Genomic DNA, 17,888 nt, shown 5'->3' on the forward strand with positions numbered 1-17,888 from the left:
TGTAAGTGCTGCATATGTTTCTACCGCCAACCGATTGTTTGGGACGCTTCAAATTAGAATATAAATCTGTCCTTGCCGTGTGCAAATCTTTGGGCCATTCGATTGGTTTCTTGGGTACATCATAACTTTTTCATACCTGTATGTAGAGGGTTTGTGTGTCCGGAGAAAACGGGATTTTACTGATCGCGCTTGCAAGGTACACTCGTAAACCACAGTGTAATCTGGGTCAAGACACTTAAAGCTTTAAGATCAATAAGCCTGTTTAAATAAACAAGGCCGTACATGGGTGTGTCAAGCGATATTGTAAATGAGACATGCGACCACAACCGCAAAACACCGATAATCGGCTTAACTGGTAGCCTGTGCTCCAGACCCTTTCACCTGAAGGAGTTTAGACCTCTTCCTTCAGGCTAAGGGTCTGGAGCACAGGCTACTTAACTGGTCAAGAAATTTTCAGGCCTCAACTAAAAGTTTTGATAAAAAAATTATGGAGCCTTCGTTTACATGGGATTTTTTCCATTTTCAAAATTTTTGTTAGTTTCAATTTTGGTATCATTGTGTGCCTTGAAAGTGCGGCTACTTGAATGTGAAATAATCGCAACTTGGATATTTTCATCCAGAAAACTTTTACCGTAACCTTAAAACGGTATTGTTTCGAAACAAAGGACTGAAAGCTTCGTCTCCCGAACAAGAGGGCACTGATTTCTCTGGACACTGATTTTCAGCTATATCTCTTGTGTTTCCATAAAGTTCTAGGCAAATAGACTGATCAAAAAGAAAGAGAGGTATGCTAACAAGTTTTAGAATTTATGTTTAAATGAAACATGTAAGCGTGAAACTTAATTTGGTAATGTTGCAATATTTGCAGTAATGCTGCCGGAGCCCCTAGGCCCAGTGTTGTAAACATGATACAGGCGGTACACTTTTTTATAAGAACCAGAAAAGTGAAGTTCAGACTGGCTGTTTTCAGGCTGTATTTCCTAGTTTTTTGGAAATTTGCGGCTGGATTGTTTTTAAAAGCAATGGAGTTGCTATTTCTCATACTTAAGGGGGGTGGGGTGGCTGTTATGGCCTCATTTGCCAACAAATTGGGCGAGGCATCCTTTATTTGCCACCAAGTTTGAAAATCACCAAAGAAAAAAACAAAGGTGGCAAAGAATTTTTTGTTTTTGAGATGAACAATTTTAAGAAGGTTTCAAGACATTGTTCAAAATTACATTTTACAGTAGCTCAGTCTCAGCTTGTTCTAAATTTGTTTTTGAATTTCGACCATTTCTAAGGCTTGAATTTTTATAAACTTGTTCTTATATACAAAATGAAGTGTTTCTTAAAATCTTTCTCGAGCCGTAATAAGGTAATAGCTATTATTTTCACCTCCGCTTTCGACATCACGGTTTCTGAAGAATTCGCGAAAATCTAGTTTTCTCGCGCAAAACCGCGGTACATTTTGGATCTGCACGTGTTGCAAAATGGCGGCTGTGTTTATTCGAATCGGCCGTGGAGATGCACTTCGAGCCACGTTTAATCGAAGCTTTCGTAACTTCAGCGTTGGTAAGTTTATTGCATATTAGCAAAGCAAGTTTTCATCTTTTATAAGAAGCAGTTTTTGCCTTGCTTTAACTGGCTTTCTGCTTTAATCTGCTAACACATGATGTGTAAGTGTAGGCCCACAGTCTGCAGATTGTGGCATGTGCACACACAAGACTTTTTCAGAGGCTTGTCTAACGCATAAAAAACATAGGGCTGCACACACATTTTTCTGGGTACTGGAAAATTTTTAAGGCCCTCCCTTTTTGAAACGTTGCTTTCCTACCTTGGTCTAAACAACATTTCCTTTGACAAATTGAAATGCCCCCTGAATGCCAGTAATACTGAATGGCAGTATGGAATCCATGTAGCTTACGCCGGAGATATCCGGCGTAGACTAACGATTTCCCATTGTCTTTCTATTGTTTATTGGCGTATGTCCTTCGTGAGTTTCATGGATTCCACCCTGGCCTGAATGCCAATGAATTAGGATTTTAGTATTCATAAAACAACATTAACTTGTGTTGGTCAGCATCAGAACCATCTGATTGTCGCAAGTTGAAAACTTTGCTGTCTAAAACTAATTTAGACAACATCTACCACTTTTGCTATGTGCATTTTGTGACCAGGTTAACTTTCTCTAGATGATACTCTCCTCTTTGAAAGCTCTGGCATGCAAATGCATTAAATGAAATATGAGGCACAGCTTTTCACCACTGCTCAATGAAATCTCAAAGCTATGTGAAGTTGGAAGAAGGGGGTTCTGGTGGTATTCCCCCTGGAAAAATTTTAAGGGCAACACCCTATAGATTACCGCAGAATGACCCTGGAGCCATCTCATATCTCAGTGCTCTGATTTGATATTTTGAAATGACCTATGCTTGTCCTAAATCCATTGATGCTCAGAATTAAAAATCTTCTGACGAGCATTTTCCAATTCTCTGAGAAACTACATTCTTAAGGTTTATTCTCAATTTCCTAACTGAGGGCTGGTAAGAAGAGGCTTGCCGTTTACTAACAAGGGCTATAAAAAGGTCTTAATCAAAGAAAGTAAAACATTATTTGGGAACCTACAGTATCTGACTTGTGCTCAAGCATGATTTACTTTTTAGGGACCATTCTGTGGACTGATTTGTGTTAAAATCAACTGACTGAGTGAACTTTTAGGGGGTTACATTTCAATCCCACACCCCACCTAGAAGTTTGACTGAGTACAAGGGAGGGGGGTCAAAATTTTAATCATACAAAATATATGATTGACCCCATGCTGAATTATAATCTTAAGTCAAAATTTTGTGGAATGCTTGAAAGCACTTTTGGAGAAATAATTTCTGTGCACACATTTGTGAGACAAATTGACAAATACTTTGCCCATTAGAAGGTGCTGCACATATTGGATCAAAACTGAGCAGTGTGCACACACTGCATACTTTGTCAACACTTTTGGACACATGGACACATTTATATTTGGTTTTGTACACACAAAATCCTGTTGAGAACTGCCATGCTCTGCAGACTGGGTGTAGGCCGGGCAACAACAAAGTCGTACGCAATAAACAGATTGTGGCTAAGGCAATAAACAGATTGCACCAGTTGTGGTCAACTCAAGACACCATAACAGAAAAAATCCAGCTCTGCTCTAAATTGACTTGTTTTATAAACTTAGTAAAGAGTCTGAGATGAGCACTTATTTAGTTTTTAATATACCTATATATGCTACACAATTTAAAATTTCATTGATTTCCACAACATATTAGACAAGATACACAAGACTAATTATGACAATGACAAATGACAAGAACTACAAAAAATTAGAATTTAGATAAACCTTGAAATTAGAAAGTAAGTTTCATACCATATAGGATGTTGTGTAGGACCACTGAGAAAACAACAGCAGTTATCTAGCTCATTGCCCTATGCTGTTTACAACTGGTCCTACGCCACCAGGGTTGGGGATGGGGGGGGGGGGTGGAGAGGGCCATGGGTCCTCACTCTTTTGGTAGTCAAAAACATTCATAAAGAGGCCCTGTTTTGAAGCACTAAATTTGTGTTTGTTTTAAAGAATTTGGCCCCTCCACCTTGAAATTCATGGCACAAGCCCTGTACATCCTAGGCAATTTTAAACAGGTTTATAAATAGAGGTTTTCAACAGATAAAAACTGAAGTGCCCAGCCCCTCCCAAGCAGAAAATGTTTTCCAAATAAGCATTCAGGTTCAAGTTGCAATTTTATTTGGTTACCAACCAATCCTACATATAGTCCTTAAATACTTACAACACAGCTAGATACAAATACGATAACTGAATTTGATCAAAAAGTTAATGAACTATAAGTTTAGAGAGGAAGAAGAACATTAATGTATTATTTATTGGATAGATTGACTAAGAAGGAACTCTCTGAACAGATAAAATCAACTATGAGAAAGATCTCCCCCCCCCCCCCATAAATCTAAGAGACATTAGAGACATTACATTGTAAAGAGCAAGATGCAAGGAAGAAACACCAAGTAAATTTATGTAATTGCACTATGTAATTACACTTTTGAAAATTTTTAACTACAATACTGCTGTTGCTTTTATGTATGCAAACAAGACAGAACATTGATTAATAGGCAGCAGATGAAATGTTATTATATACACTTGTCCTATTATATAAATGTAAGAGAACCAAGAAATTATCTTAAACAAATCAAAACAAAACATAAAAGGTGCAATCCAGATGAGCCCAATTTGAGTCATGATTATTCTAATTATTCATGATAGATTCTGATTATTCTTTATGAATTAAGGAAACAGGTGTTCCAACTGAAAATTAGAGAACCATGTGAAAAGTCTAAGAGAGTGGTACAGTTTAGAATGAAAATCTATAGCTGTTTTAAATCCATTTTCGTTTAATGTTTCACTCTAGCAAGGTGGTTCTAACATCCAATATTTTAAAGTTGTAATTTTATTAAAATGTCAGGTGTGCAATTTATAACTTGACCAGTTGACTGAAGACATTTAGACGTTTAGTCATGGTAAACAGGCATTCACTTCAGAGAGGTTTTTTGCTTTCTGTGTGGTATGTGTAGTTTCATTAGAATTCAGGGTTCATTGACCGCTAACATAACCTGTCTTCAAGATCAGTATGAGGTATCTTCATTGGTTCAGTGGTCTCAAGTCCCCCTATATTATTGCAACGTGAATATCATGACTCAGTAGATTGAGTATACCCTCATCTTTTATCATGGGAATCAATGCCTTTAAAGGTCTTCCTTCAATTCCTTTTTTGTTGCTTTTTTATGATATGCTCTCTTGTGACATTTCTTCTCAATTAAAATAATGTAATGTTGTTCTGAAGACTTTCTAAAATACTTCAATCTATATGATAATTCAGTGCCCACGTTTAAATTTTTTTTCAACTGTTCTCAGGTATCAAGGATTTTACCAGCAATGAAAAGAGTGATAGCGAAAAGGTTTGTTTTTTTTTATTGAAATGGTTGATCTATAATTTCAAATTCCTTAAATTGGTTGGCAGTGAAGTGATACAACAATACCATGTTACCAAGCATGCCAGATTGAGTTCTGTGGGGAAAATCATCCAGTTTCTATCTTGAGTGGCAATTTACTGCTCCTATGCAGTGTCATGATGTCATTGATATGTAGATGAAATTTGCCAGGCAGTATTGAATTCCTACTATTACCACTTAACTGCACGTCTACCCTATTCATAGAGAATGAAAGGAAAGGTAATACCTGTGCCAATTTAAAGTATGAAAATATTCTGTTTGTACGAAATTCTGAACCCATGGGTGTCAGAATGACGAGATAGATAGAGGCTGCACACCCTTTCTCCAAAGTGGGGATCGAGAGGGGTGAAGATTTCATTTTATTTTGCTGTAACAGGGCTTCAACATATGACAGCAGGGTGCCATGACGTGTACACTTTCTCTTAAAAACTTTCCATGATGTATTCATGTAGTGTTGAAGGTTATCTTCGGGTATTGAATGGTTCAGTAATCCAAAGAAAGCAAACCATCCTTTTACACCCAGTTCATTAATTTTCTACTGTTAAAAAGTAAGCTGTCCTTATAAATATCAATTTCATCCTTATACAAATTCTCGTCACCATACTCTTCATAAATAAAGAAATGATTCAAATTTGACAGTAAGGGAGCTCAATCAAAAGGGGGGTGCTGACAAAATTTTTATTTGTTTTAAGGGGCGCCCTTTTGCAGAGGGACTCTAATTCGTAAAAATTTGAAGTTTTGCTGTTCAAGCAGATGACAGCTATTGGCCGATTGTTTTAAAATTTTGAAATTAATTCGCAACAAGTCTTAACTGCACAGAGCAAGGAGAAAACGACACAGTCAAATTGTCATTCAAAGAGTAAGGGGAAAAGAAATTTTAAAAATGAGTAAAAATCATCCAGAGTTATAAAGGTCTTGGGTCTCATCACAATGATTTGGTGCGGTGCCATTAGGTAGCCTCCTTTCCATTGCGAGACTCACAAAAAACGAATCAGTGTAAACTGCCAAAAAGCCACCAAAACGCATATTTTTTCTCCGTTTCGACTTGTGGGACGAGTTTTAGGTCTCCATTTTGTTCTACAGTTTGTTTTGTGAAAATCGTCTTCGTTGATATTGCAACAATGTTGAAATTGTGAGAAAACGCTAAGGTGAAACTTATCCCATACTTAATGCAGCTGATCATCTGCTTTTTGTGCTTTTGCTCATGTGAAAAATTGTTTGTACTGTACTTTTTTACCGTATCCGAATAACGAATCGAAGGTTAGGTTAAACCAGCGTTGCACTGTCGGCCATGTTGTGGAAGTAAGATTAATTACGTTTTTAGTAATGAAAAGACTGATGTTGTTAAACAAACAAACTTGTAAACAGTTTGTGTTTAATGTTTTTCAGCAGACCCTGCTGTTGTGTTTACGTCGGGTACCGAACCCTTTAAGATCGGGTACCGATCACTGATATTGCGAAACAGAAAGATGAGATGTGAATTAGCTTGTACAACTCCCTAAATATAGATTTGCATTACTCATTGGGCTTCTTTTTTTGCTTGATTCGGCTGATTTTGTTATAGCGGGTTGGCAGCAGATCAAAACAGAGTTGCGAAGAAAATTCTGGTTTTAGTACAATAAAACCTTTTTTAACTACGGGATAAAGGCTTTAAAGTAAAAATTAAAGTTTTTTGTAAAATATATATGAATCATCTAGCCACATGTTTCATATATATGCCATATGAAACATGTGGCTAAATTCTGCAAGGTGTCGCAATGAATATTTTCATTTTTTCTCTTGTTTTCTTCTGTTAAACAAAGCTTTAAACCGTAGTAAAAGTAATTATAAATCGTTTTATCGTCTGTTATCTTTCCCAGAGACAACGACTCGAAAGGAGTGTTTTTTATCATTTACGATATTATCATTTAAGATATCCCAGGAAACAATGCTATAGTTGATGCTTCACAAGGTTCCATCTTTGGCACTTTGTTGTCGTTATTTCCATAAGTCTGTTGCATAATTTATGTTAAGTCCAGTTTCTGTACAGATGATGTTTTCACGACGTACAAAGTTTTGTTTTAGATGCAGAATTGTCTCCTAGCAGAGGTATTATCTCTCTTTAGGAATCGGAATAGATGGTGACCTTTATTTTTACTCTCGAAGACATAATAGTTCAGGCGATTAACAATTTCTGCAACTTATATTTTTACAATCGTCAAGACCTGATTAAAATCAGGAAATACTGACGCTATCCGATTATTTTGTATAACATGAACTCTTTTTTCAGAAATAAATAAAGAATTTCAAACTTTGACAGTTTGGTTTTTTTAGTATTCATACCCTTAAATATTAATGTCACTAATTTTTGTCTCACTTACCAACAATTACAGATAGCATACTGTGCTTTCTAGCGTCCATTGTCATGCTACCTAATCGTATTGCTTTGATCCTTATCGCTGTTTGCTAAGTCACCCGTTTACCGGTTGTCAGTACCAATATGGGGGTGGATAAATCCTGATAAGATGCTTTGCGAAATCTCTTTTGGTAAGCGTTCATTCCAGTTTATCATTTTATCAGTCGAATGGATAGCCGTACATTGCCTTTGAAAAAAACATGAACGTGCTAGGTTTTTTGAGTATTCAAGCTATGCTATGCTTATACCTTATGCCTATACTCTCTTTTTTAAGAATATTGTTTATAACGAGGGGCATATCACTCCAAGAATCTCGTCTACTCCTTACGTCGTAAAATTCCTAAATATCTCCAATCTTTAAAATGAATTACAAAATATTATCATAATTTCTTACTATATTGAAAAACCTATGTAAAGGATTCCACAAAAAATGTCAAACTTGTATAAATCAGCAACGAAGTCCTACCCTAACCCCTGCGTGCCTCGCAGTGCACCCGCCGAGACTCGCAGTCGCAATGTTTCTTCTTCAACATTGCCTCATATAGATGCTTAGCAGTCTCCTTTTGGCTATTCAATTATTTTCTCTGCAATATCGATGGCAACATTGTTACGTTTTATATAACATTTAATTACAGGTATAACGCTTTATGCTTTCATATCAGAAAAGGTGAATTGGCAAAACAAATGCAAAATAAACGCAAAAAAAAGGCAAAATAAAAACAAAATTGGCTGCTTCAAAATTTTAATTTTTTCGATTTAAGTTATTCGTTTTTAAGAACATTCGAATCTGACTCGTGGCAATCACATGAATCTAAGCCTGTAAAATTCCTGAAAGGCTCTGAAAAATCTTCAAAATCTCTTTTTGCCTCAAAACCCTTAAAAGGAACTATTGTCCCACTCCACTTGTTACAGAGGAACTATTGTCCCTCTCTACAGGTTTTTAGAAGTGGTTTGACTCAGCCTCTGCTCCGATTTATGTCTCTTATATTTCAGCAGTTGTCTGTTGTGCGATTTTCTTAACAGAGGGTCGCAAAGCTGACATAACTCGTTTTTTTAGAATGCCTGGTTTGGAAAATGTGATTTGATACTTTTGAAATATATTTAGACTCAAAACAAAATATCAAGAGCATTTCTTAAAAGTTTTAATTCATTCTGCAGCACCTATTAGATTGAGGGGCATAAAAATCTTCTTTTCTCGTAATGTTCCGATGCACCAGTCGTACTTAAAGGCATCAAAGTCTATGATAGATGTGCGTGAAGCTTGAAATGTTAAGGCTGTGCCAAGGAATACAAACATTTATATAAAGAAACAGGGTATTTGTTAGTGAATAACGAATGGTAGGTAGGCTTGTACCGCAATGCCTCGAACAAGAGCCCCCCTCAACTAAGAGCCCCCCTCGAATAAGCGCCCATCCTTCAACCTTCAGAAATGGGCGCTTATTCGAATTCAACGAAAACTTAACAGGAAAGCAATTCAACAAGAGAGATTGATAAACAACACAATTTGCACCCAAATCTACTTGTCAAATAAGCGCCCCTCTCGATTTAGCGCCTCCCTCGGATAAGCGCCCCCTCGAATAAGCGCCTCCATCGAATAAGCGCCCACCCTGGAGCCTCAAAAATTAAATAAGCGCCCAGCAATTATTCGAGGCATTACGGTAAGTACGTGAGACCCACGCAATATTTAGCTTAAACAAATAGGAAAGGGGCTGATCACACACTAAACTCTAGCATTTGAGCTAGAAATTCTCAGGGAACCAAAAGACTGCCAAACGTTGGACATACAACGGACTCATAATAAATGCGATAAGGCACGTTACAAGAGACCATTGCCATCTTTAGCAAACAATAATAACTAAAGTGAATGAATGAAAGAAAGACATCCCTGTTGAAATTAACTCTGATTAAATTTCAAAGAATTTTCATAATTTAGCTATCTTAAAAGGAACTCTTTAGCAGTCCATATATTTTACTTTAAAGTCCATATATTAAAACCTTATTGTGCTAAAACCTGACTTAGTTTCCTTAAAGAAAATTCGTGTAAAACATTTTGATGAACATAGCTTCATAAGAATTTCATAATGTTAACATAGATTCGACTGTTCTGTGTTGTGTCCACTGTTCTGCCATGAAATTTTGCCATGAAAAATCCCAAAAGAACGCTATGTTTGTATGTGATCTATAGAGCGGAAACCAGTGGCTTTGCTTTCTAAAACCTGTGTAAACGGGTGCCATTAGAAACATGTGGCTAAAAAGCATCTACCGTAACGATATTTGATATCAAATTATAACCGGGTGACTGTGTCTACATGAAAAGAGAAAACCTTGAATCTTGGTTTTGAAAACTCCGAGTACTGTAAGTGGAGAAGAGCTCCTATGTGTCAGCAACCTTTCACACCATACATTGAGAACAGTGTCCATTGTGTTTTGAAGACCTAAGATCAGGACATTGGAAGAAGACATTTCTTGGGTTTTCACAATTTTAATGTTTCTCCTACATAACACATTGAAATACTTTTCCAATGTTTTCTTTAGATTTCATCCTCGTGTTTGAACTTTTCTTTTTCTAGACAAAGCGTAATGCAAACAATAGATGATTTAACTAAAATTTCATTAATTAGAAACTTTTATTCAAATTCACGGGAAATTTTGAAGATGTAAATAGGTCAAAATTTCATCCGTAGGATGGTTGGGGTTGAAGGTTGATTTTTCTGAACTCTGGAGTACACCAAAAAATTTTATCCGAAAAGCCAATTCAGTCTCGCAATCTTTGTGAATGATCGTGGATGTAGAAGAGCTCATTACGAAACTGTAACTTTGAAAGAAAAGTTGTATTCATTGAAATTAATTTTGAAGTAGAACTGTTCCAAAAACATTTTAGTTTAATGGGAGGGATACACATTTTTTTATAAGAAACAGCTTGTGAGAAGACTCTTATGAGACGCTGAATTTAAAAAGCTAAGGAACTCTTTTAATTTGCAGTTTTGATTTTCTTAGTCTTTTAAAAGAGTTTTTGCATAGTCTTGTCCAGGGATTCGGGAAGTATGATGGAGCAAAGGGGAGCAGACTTTTACTCTATACTTCAATACTACACAGGATTTTCGATAACCAGATGCTAAAATTTGTTGTTTTGTAAAACAAATCGTTTTTTTAAATCTGGTGCTGCCACAAGAAATATTACTTGTGACGCTGTCTTATATGTGATTATTATTTTTCGAATTAACCCATTAAATTTCATCTTTAAATGCACATTTTTGTAAACTTGATTAATAATCTAACTTTTTGATTTATAATCTAACTTATAATCTAATCTAACTTAAACTTGAAAAATCTAACTTTTTACTCTAGCTTGGAAGGAGGCTCAAAAAAGGCATTTTCTAAAAAGAATTGAAAAAAACGCGTAAAGCCCTGACAAAACGACTAAACATTTCATTGAACATTCCACTCAACTTTTGTTAAGTAAAAAGTTTAGTTGAAATTTTATTTGTTTTGCCACCCTGTTTAGTGTTGTTTAGTCGTGTTGAGTGTTGTTGAGCAAAGTTTGATTCTAGTCAAAAATTCTTTTGCCTTGTTTAGTGTTTTTTAGCAAATGTTTAGTCGTTTTGCCAGGGCTTTACGTGCTAGGGCAGGCGCCGTAGCTGTGGGAATCCAAAGGTTTTCCGGGGTTTTTCTCAGTTTTCCTGTCTCTACGTGACCCAAAATCTCTAGAATGCCTTCGTGAGACATTTGCTTCATCTCTTTGTACGCTACTGTGTCTTTTTCAACAGTAAACTTTGTTATCGATGTGCTAAAAAGTAGTTTCTTTTTCTTTTTTTTATCAAATTCTTATTTTTACCCACTTCTTGCACTTGAAGTCTTTTATGCTAACATACAACAAAACAAACAGAAAGCAAATTCCTATGCAAGATCCCCTACAACCCCACAGCGTCCTACTCTCCCCTCACGAAAGTACCCGGACAGTTCGAAGATCGATTGCGCTTTCAGACGGAAACAAAAATTAGGCTGGCGATAACCACTTTTTAACTTAGTGATAATAATTTTTTGAGAAACCCTTCCAAAATAAACAGAGACATTTAAATGTTGCAAAACTCCTGCTCTTTTCAGCTGTTCTCATTTTTTGTTCAAATAAGAAGCCATTGCCATAGAAACGTTACGCAAATCAACTGATGTCAAATCAACGAAGCGCAGTAAAGTCAGGTGGTAAGAAGTCAAGTTTAAATTGACCAATGAAACAGTGTAATTTTTTTCAAATTCGTTCTTGAGAAACAAATATTTTCAAAAAAAGAGAAATACAACGTGTCTACTCTCAGTTTTCATGAAAACCGACTTTGAAATTTGTAAACAAATGTCTCTAACAACAGATTCGCAATTAAATTCGAATCTGTCCGGGTACTTTCGTGAGGGGAGTGTACACAGCAACACAGCTCGCAGTTCAAAAATGTTTAGTCGTTTTGCCAGTCACGTTTTGCCACCCTCGCTAAACTTCGCTCAACTTCACTAAACAAATGTCGAGTGAAAGTCGTTTTGCCAGGGCTTAAGGAACTTTTGGTAGCGAAATGGCCCAAAAATTGAAGAAACTGCCTAACTGCCCCGGACCTTAGTTTCTTTTAAAAATGGCTTTACTTCCATTGCAATTTCGAAATAATCATTCTTCCATACCAAAGATGCAGGGAAAAGTAATTTTGGTTTCAAGGGTTTTATAATTTTCGTATCTGCACAACACTAACAGAAATAGATTTCTTACAGTATATCTTGAAGTTTTTGAAAATTTGGCAAAGTTATTACGAAATTAAAAATATGACATGGTTTCCTTATTACATGTATCATATCATTCCCTTTCTTTCATTCAAACCATTATATTGTTATGTTTTTATTAAGTTGATTTGTCAGCTATGGTAGTTAATCTGACAACTAATAAGGCCAATCTGTTCACCCCGCAAAGCAGGGTTGTCAGATTGGCCTTTTCAGGACAAATTTTCCAATTTTGGTTATTTTAGAGTCATATCCTCTGGAAAATTTGGTTTATGCCTACATCTTAAACTTGGCCTTCCTATGCTCCAAATAAAATTTGTCACCTTAAGTAGCAAACAAATTTAAATGGAAAGAGCAAAACGACACAAATGTAAAGCTAAATGTCAAATATTATCACCTAACCTAAGGATTAGCGAAGGAATTATTTTAGGGGCGAAAGTTTCTCAGTTTCTCAGGAAATGTGTGCTATTTTTGTGCAAGGGACAAATTTTGATTACGCTTTTTAACACTAATTTTGGCCTGGGTTGGTCACCCGTCTGGCCTTCTTTTGCAAACCCTGCCTGAAAGCCGCATTTTGCCCCGCCTCTCAGCTTTTAATAATCTTTGCTCTGTTCGCTGTTTTCGTCGGCCCCCACAAGGACCGTCGCTTGCTATTGCGCTCAAGGGTGGTTTGCAGGTCCCCTTTTGCCGACACAGTAGCTGAGCCTCCTTTATTTGCCGACAAAATTGAATATTTGCCGACAAGATTAAATTTGCTGACTGAGCGACTAAGCATTTTTGGTGGCAAAAATCTCTTCGCTTTTCAATTGGAGATTGGAAAAGTGGGGGTGTCGCACCCCTTTAGACTCCCATAATGGTGGCCTTGGCCCCGCGCCCTATAATGTTTTTGGTGTTCCCGACTGTGTGCCGTGGCAGGTCTTAATATCAGATAAAGTTTTGCCTGGTACGAAAACTTTCCGTCGGATAATTCCCGTCGTCGTCTTCAAACCATTGGCAACACTTTCTATCTTAATTTTGAGAAAAATAAAATGTCTTTTCAAAATATCAAAAAAGTAAATTTTTCTTTGGACAGTCTCGAAGCCTTGAAACTCTTGTAAAACTTGTGATAAATTAAAGGAAACTTTGACAAGATCACATTTAGTTGTTTGAGATCCCAGAAGATCATTATTGGCCTTGAATTTAGCGAAAAGTGACACTTCTACAGCCGTTTTTTAATGACAACTTTTCAGGCACTTGCTTGTCACTGTTTACGATTGTTTATTGCAGAAAATTTTGTATTTTCATTCAACGAGGAGGTGAAATGCTGTTCTCAACATATTGCTGTAAAATTTGTTCCTCTGACAACATCGCAATTAGCTGGAAGAGATGGAGTTAACGGCTACTGATATTAACTGTGTGTAACGGCATATGTTTTATTCAGTGGCGTAGCGTGGGCGCAGAACTTAGGCATGCGGTAACACATCATACAAGATTCTGTGATACAAGTTTGTGTTGAATGTAAAAATTGCAATTTCAGCTTTTTATAAATGCAAGATGTAATTCAAGGTAACCGTGATTATTAATTGTGATTTTTGAAAATACGCTTGGGTTGAAGAACACTGTGGTACTTCATGTTCATTTTTTTCTAGGAAATAATTTTTTTCATGGCCAGAAAAATATTTTTTTTGAATTGTCCCACCCTGTAAGCCATCATATTCGTCAAGAAAGGCACCATCTAAAATTAAGAATTTCAAAGCAAGATCACATTGAAAAAGATCTTGTGGGACGTTTTGATGCTCTGAGGAACTCTCCACATGGCCACTCACAGGAGAGCCTCAGTGGACAGGAGCATAAGTTGTGCTCATTTTCTACCCTCATAGTTGATAAAAAAGGAAATACTGAGCTGTTAGAATTGTTAGAAATGAATATGCTTCCATGTGTAAAGTTTCAGAAACTTAATCCCTGGAAATCATCAAGTATTTGACAAGGCTTGCGCTCAATTCTACCGCATGCGCTGGTCCGTAAATTCTGACTATACTGGCAAGCCTTTTTACTGGAATTACGGAATGCGGATGACAAAAAGACTATGACTGAAAGAACTAGTGTATTTTTCCCTTTTTAACAGTCACAAAAAGAAACGAAAGAAAAAAATTTAGATTTGAAATGAGGAATCACGCAAAGAATATTCGCAAGAAGCAGCTTATAGGCAGAAAATTTTGAAGATTATCAAATATTGAGGAATGCTTGCGCACAGGCCTACCGCAAGCTTTAGGCCGGGAAAGAATGATAATCAGCGAAATTTTGAAATAATTCATCCCTGAATACGGAGACCGTCCTCTTTAACAGTTTGTAGTGATGCATTTATGTACGTATTCTAATTAACGGAAACCATCAAAAGGTGAACGAACTGGTCTTTTCTATTTTGTTTCCACTTTTCGATTTTAGGCCGGGCAAAAGTGATAATCAACGAATGTTGTTAGTCCGTAGTGCAGACTTCCGCTTTTCCTCTATGCTGCTGTCTGGTCTGTCTTCCGCACTGGGTCCACGGAAGTGAATATTTATGATATGGTTTGAGAATTTTGGCGTACTTTCTTGTTATATGACCATATTTTTCATATTTCGCAGAATTTCGTCTCGTTTCGTTGATTACAATTGGCCGTTACGAAATGGTATCCGAAAATAGGCATTTTGCAGTACGTAAAACGTGCGACCAAAACTTTTGAGAAATACTTTATTACAGTCAGAAAAATTAACAGTTTTGGGCAACCAAGCAAAAAGTGAGTATTCAGTGCCATCGGAACAAAATTCATATTGGGGGGGGGGGGGGTGTTGGCTGCCCATTGTTTTCCTCATCATTCACCATACTGTTATACAGGAAAAATGCTACAGTTTGACAATTATTGGGGGGCTCCAGCCCCCCACCCTGGTTCCGACGGGCCTTGTATTTCTTGGTTCTCCTTAATGAAATCTTACAGGTTTGTTCAAAGAAAGACCTTTTTTGTTGCAAATGTGTTACAGGTACTCCTATAATCATAGCTCAGTTTTCATGTTTTCGCAGTGGTCGATATTGCATAAGGGAAAAAACGAAATATTAGCATTTTTCATTTTCATTACTATACCTTGATAATTTTCCCGTTATTTACCACCTAAACTATCATCTTAAGACTTTTATTTTACTTGCTTTAGCTATTTGAACTTCGGTTTGTTACAAAAAGTTCTCGGTGGTGCGGCCATTTTGTGGGGTAGGGGGGTATTTGCAATACTTTTGCTCACCTAGTGTATGTATGGCAGCTACTGTTAGCTTTTGTTGTTAAAACTACAATGCGATCAAAGGCCAGTGTTAAGTTAGTGCCAATTTGTGTTGTTCTTGTCAACTCGAAAGGAAACTTTAATCTCTAGGCCACCTGTATTTGAATAATGAAAATCAGCTATTGCATGCAGCTAGATTGAACAGCACGGTTATCCCCCCTGCTTGACACTTCATTGGCTGATCATTGGCGAACTTCAGCACGACTTTCGCAGATGGAGTATCGAAGGAGTTTGGAAACTGTGCTTGAATTTTAGCATTTATAACTAAATCGAAGGCAAATGAGGAGGTACAAGTCAGAGCTGATCAAAATCGTAGCGGTTTTACTATTATTGCTGTTAGTCATAATTGGATACACCATTTATTTAAACGATCTATGTGATTTTCAGGACGGGTTGACTGCTGTTAGGACACCTGATGGCCGCCAGATTGAGAAGTTCAAACCGGGCGAGGCTGTTAAAACCTTTTCGTCACTTCCCGCGATATGTGACTATAAAAATGGAAAATTGGTCTGTCCCGATGTTCGAAACTTAGGAGAAACAATGCTGCGACAAACTCAGTTAGCTACGATCAGGATGCTAGCTGCATTTGATAAGATTTGCAGAAAGCACGGCATAAGATATTGGATGTGGAGAGGGGCCTTGCTAGGGGTCATCAGGCACGAGGGTTTTATACCTTGGGACAACGAATTAGATATTGGAATTATGAAAGCAGATTACGAAAAGTTTCGTATTGTTTCTCATGAACTGCCTGCTGATATATTTCTACAAAATGCCTCGAGCGACCCTGAATACGGCAGACAAAAACACACGATACTTGGCAAATTAAGAGATACGAAAGGTTGTTTCGGATATTGCGCTAGAACCGGCTGTCATTTTCACGATGGCCTAATGATAGATATATTTGGTTTTGAAGAGTACAAGGACGACTTTATTCGCGAAACCACAAGTAATAGTGTTAACTTTGAAATTCGTAAAAGTAATATTTTCCCATTGAAGGAAAAGACTTTTGAGGGTTTTCAAGTAATGGTTCCCATTGATCACGATACGTTGTTAACTAAAACATATGGATCTGCTTATGGTGAACTTCCTCCAATAAAACGAAGATGTCCCCCTGGTAAACTAATTGGATTGCCTTGGACTTCGTGCCAAGATTTGGAACAAATGGACACAAAGCAGAAAAGACTCCACCTATATTTGTCTACCATTTCAAACATCAAATATTTAGCCTGGTTTTTCTAAAATAAGCCGTATTATCGCAGACACTAGTTTTGTCTGCAACGATTTCCTCTTGGTGTTTTTCTTATATTTTATTGATCTCTGAAATCTTGGTTGGAGTTTGTTTACCTGTAGAAACGGTCGCTTCAAAGCCACGTCTTTTCGTTGTCTTCAAATTTTTTAATGTGAAAACAAACTCATTATCTCCTTTCAGAATGCGAAACAGTCAGGCGTTCAATTTTTGTTCAGATGCTTGTAGGTGACATAATTTATCAAAACAAAAGAATTTATGTTAAAAGGGAATTACATTCTATGTGTGAGGAGGAAGAACCGCAGGATAGGCTGTCCGCCGGATTCTGTGAATCTTGCAATGAGTATAAATACGAGGATAAAATTCAGGAACAAAGCAAAACGGCGACGAGTATCCAATGTTCTAAGAAAAATTTTCAAAATAAATGAAATTAAATGAATACTAATATTCCACCCCGGCATTCAGGGCTTCATCAGGTCATTTTGAAAGAAGCCCTGTATGCCGGGGTGGAATATTAGTATTCGTTTAATTTCATTTATTTTGAAAATTTTTCTTAGAACATTTGATTCTCGTCGCCGTTTTGCTTTGTTCCTGAATTTTATTCTCGTAATTACATTCTAAACGGTCTTTGTCCAAAACATTGTGCTTTTAACGCCCGTCTTAAAATAAAATAATGATGTTTACGTCGTTATAAAAACTCATTAAATCAAGATCAATTGTGTTATTGTGAATAGTTTAGTTGGTACACTAAACGACTTTTGCTTGATGTTTAAGCTGCGTAAATGAGTTTTGAAAATATCTTGTATAAAAGCTTGTTCTCATTCGTCGTCTCGATTGTGTGACTTCGTCAGTAACAGCGTCATTTCTGCATTCCTCTGGTAGGAAAGTGAACTGAAATTGAAAAGGCATTAATTTAATTCGCATTATTTAAAATTGTTTCCATGAAAGCCAGAGAATCGAACCGACCCCCGTATTTGTTTTATTTAGGCTACGTTCACACTGCTCCGGATATGTTTCGCTCTGTTTTCGTTGATGAAAACGCTGTCCGTTCACATTTATCCGTTTTCAAATGAATACGATCTGAATACGGTAAGTGTGAGTCATGATAAAATGGATTGGGTATACCCAAAGTTCCAAAATCCGCTGAGACGTCAACAACTGGATGCTAATATA

At 36.8% G+C, this 17,888-nt stretch overlaps 2 protein-coding genes across 2 annotated transcripts in view; both read left to right on the forward strand.

Moving 5' to 3' along the window:
* The first annotated feature begins 1,433 nt into the window (after positions 1–1,433).
* The window catches only part of LOC135682482 (3-hydroxyisobutyrate dehydrogenase, mitochondrial), a 30,128-nt gene continuing 13,673 nt past the window's right edge, over positions 1,434–17,888 (forward strand). The window contains exons 1-2 of the mRNA XM_065197397.2: positions 1,434–1,551; positions 4,937–4,980. Of these exons, the coding sequence (XP_065053469.1) occupies positions 1,470–1,551; positions 4,937–4,980 (126 nt within the window). The 5' untranslated portion in view covers positions 1,434–1,469. The remainder of the gene's footprint in view (positions 1,552–4,936; positions 4,981–17,888) is intronic.
* LOC135682485 (uncharacterized) lies at positions 15,062–16,754 on the forward strand. The gene has a single exon (XM_065197399.2). The coding sequence runs from the start codon at positions 15,749–15,751 to the stop codon at positions 16,706–16,708; it is 960 nt and encodes a 319-aa protein (XP_065053471.1). The 5' UTR covers positions 15,062–15,748; the 3' UTR covers positions 16,709–16,754.

This window comes from Rhopilema esculentum, chromosome 16 (genome assembly GCF_057945365.1).
Source record: "Rhopilema esculentum isolate cy_ngs chromosome 16, ASM5794536v1, whole genome shotgun sequence".
Classification (NCBI taxonomy): Eukaryota; Metazoa; Cnidaria; class Scyphozoa; order Rhizostomeae; family Rhizostomatidae; genus Rhopilema; species Rhopilema esculentum.